Source organism: Gobio gobio (assembly GCF_949357685.1).
Source record: "Gobio gobio genome assembly, chromosome: 2".
In the NCBI taxonomy this organism is placed as follows: domain Eukaryota; kingdom Metazoa; phylum Chordata; class Actinopteri; order Cypriniformes; family Gobionidae; genus Gobio; species Gobio gobio.
The window spans coordinates 3,047,708-3,048,294 of record NC_137098.1 but is presented as its reverse complement, the minus strand read 5'-3'; the positions used below and the strand labels follow the sequence as shown (position 1 = coordinate 3,048,294).

At 35.1% G+C, this 587-nt stretch overlaps 1 protein-coding gene across 1 annotated transcript in view; it reads left to right on the top strand.

Annotated features, from left to right (window-relative positions):
• galns (galactosamine (N-acetyl)-6-sulfatase) overlaps nt 1–360 on the top strand; it is a 92,522-nt gene extending 92,162 nt beyond the window's left edge. Inside the window, exon 14 of the mRNA XM_079806183.1 lies at nt 207–360. Coding sequence (XP_079662309.1) covers nt 207–293 — 87 coding nt within the window. The 3' untranslated portion in view covers nt 294–360. The remainder of the gene's footprint in view (nt 1–206) is intronic.
• The last annotated feature ends 227 nt before the right edge of the window (nt 361–587 follow it).

The following is a 587-nucleotide window of genomic DNA, read 5'->3' as shown; positions in this document are numbered from 1 at the left end:
AACCTGTTAGTCTATTTATTACCCCATAAATCATACGTTTTCATCGGTTTTAGTATAGTTTTGAATGCCCTGATGAAATGCGTGATCAGTGTGTGTGTAGGGTTTCTGCTTCACTCGTGTGTGAAGTGTGTGTATGTTGATCCGCTGGTGGAGCGGCAGCGCCCTCATGTGTTCACTGATGCTCATGTTCTGTCTCTGTTCTTCAGAACTGGAGTCCGGCGGGCTGTGAGCGGATCGGGAAGTGTCTGAAAGCGCCGGAGTCGCAGCCATGGAAGTGTGACTGGCCACATTAGTGCAGTTCATCCACAAGAGCTTTACAATTATACTGTGTTTTGCTTTAAATCATTTCACATTTTGTTTTATATATAAATTAGGGCTGTCAAAAGATTAATCGCGATTAATCGCATACAAAATAAAAGTTTGTGTTTACATAATATATGTGTGTGTACTCTGTTAATTATTATTTATATATAAATACACACACATTCATGTATATATTTAAGAAACAAATATTATTTATATTTATATATATATTATAGATTATATAAATGTATATACAGTATATACATGCAAATATTTCTTAAATA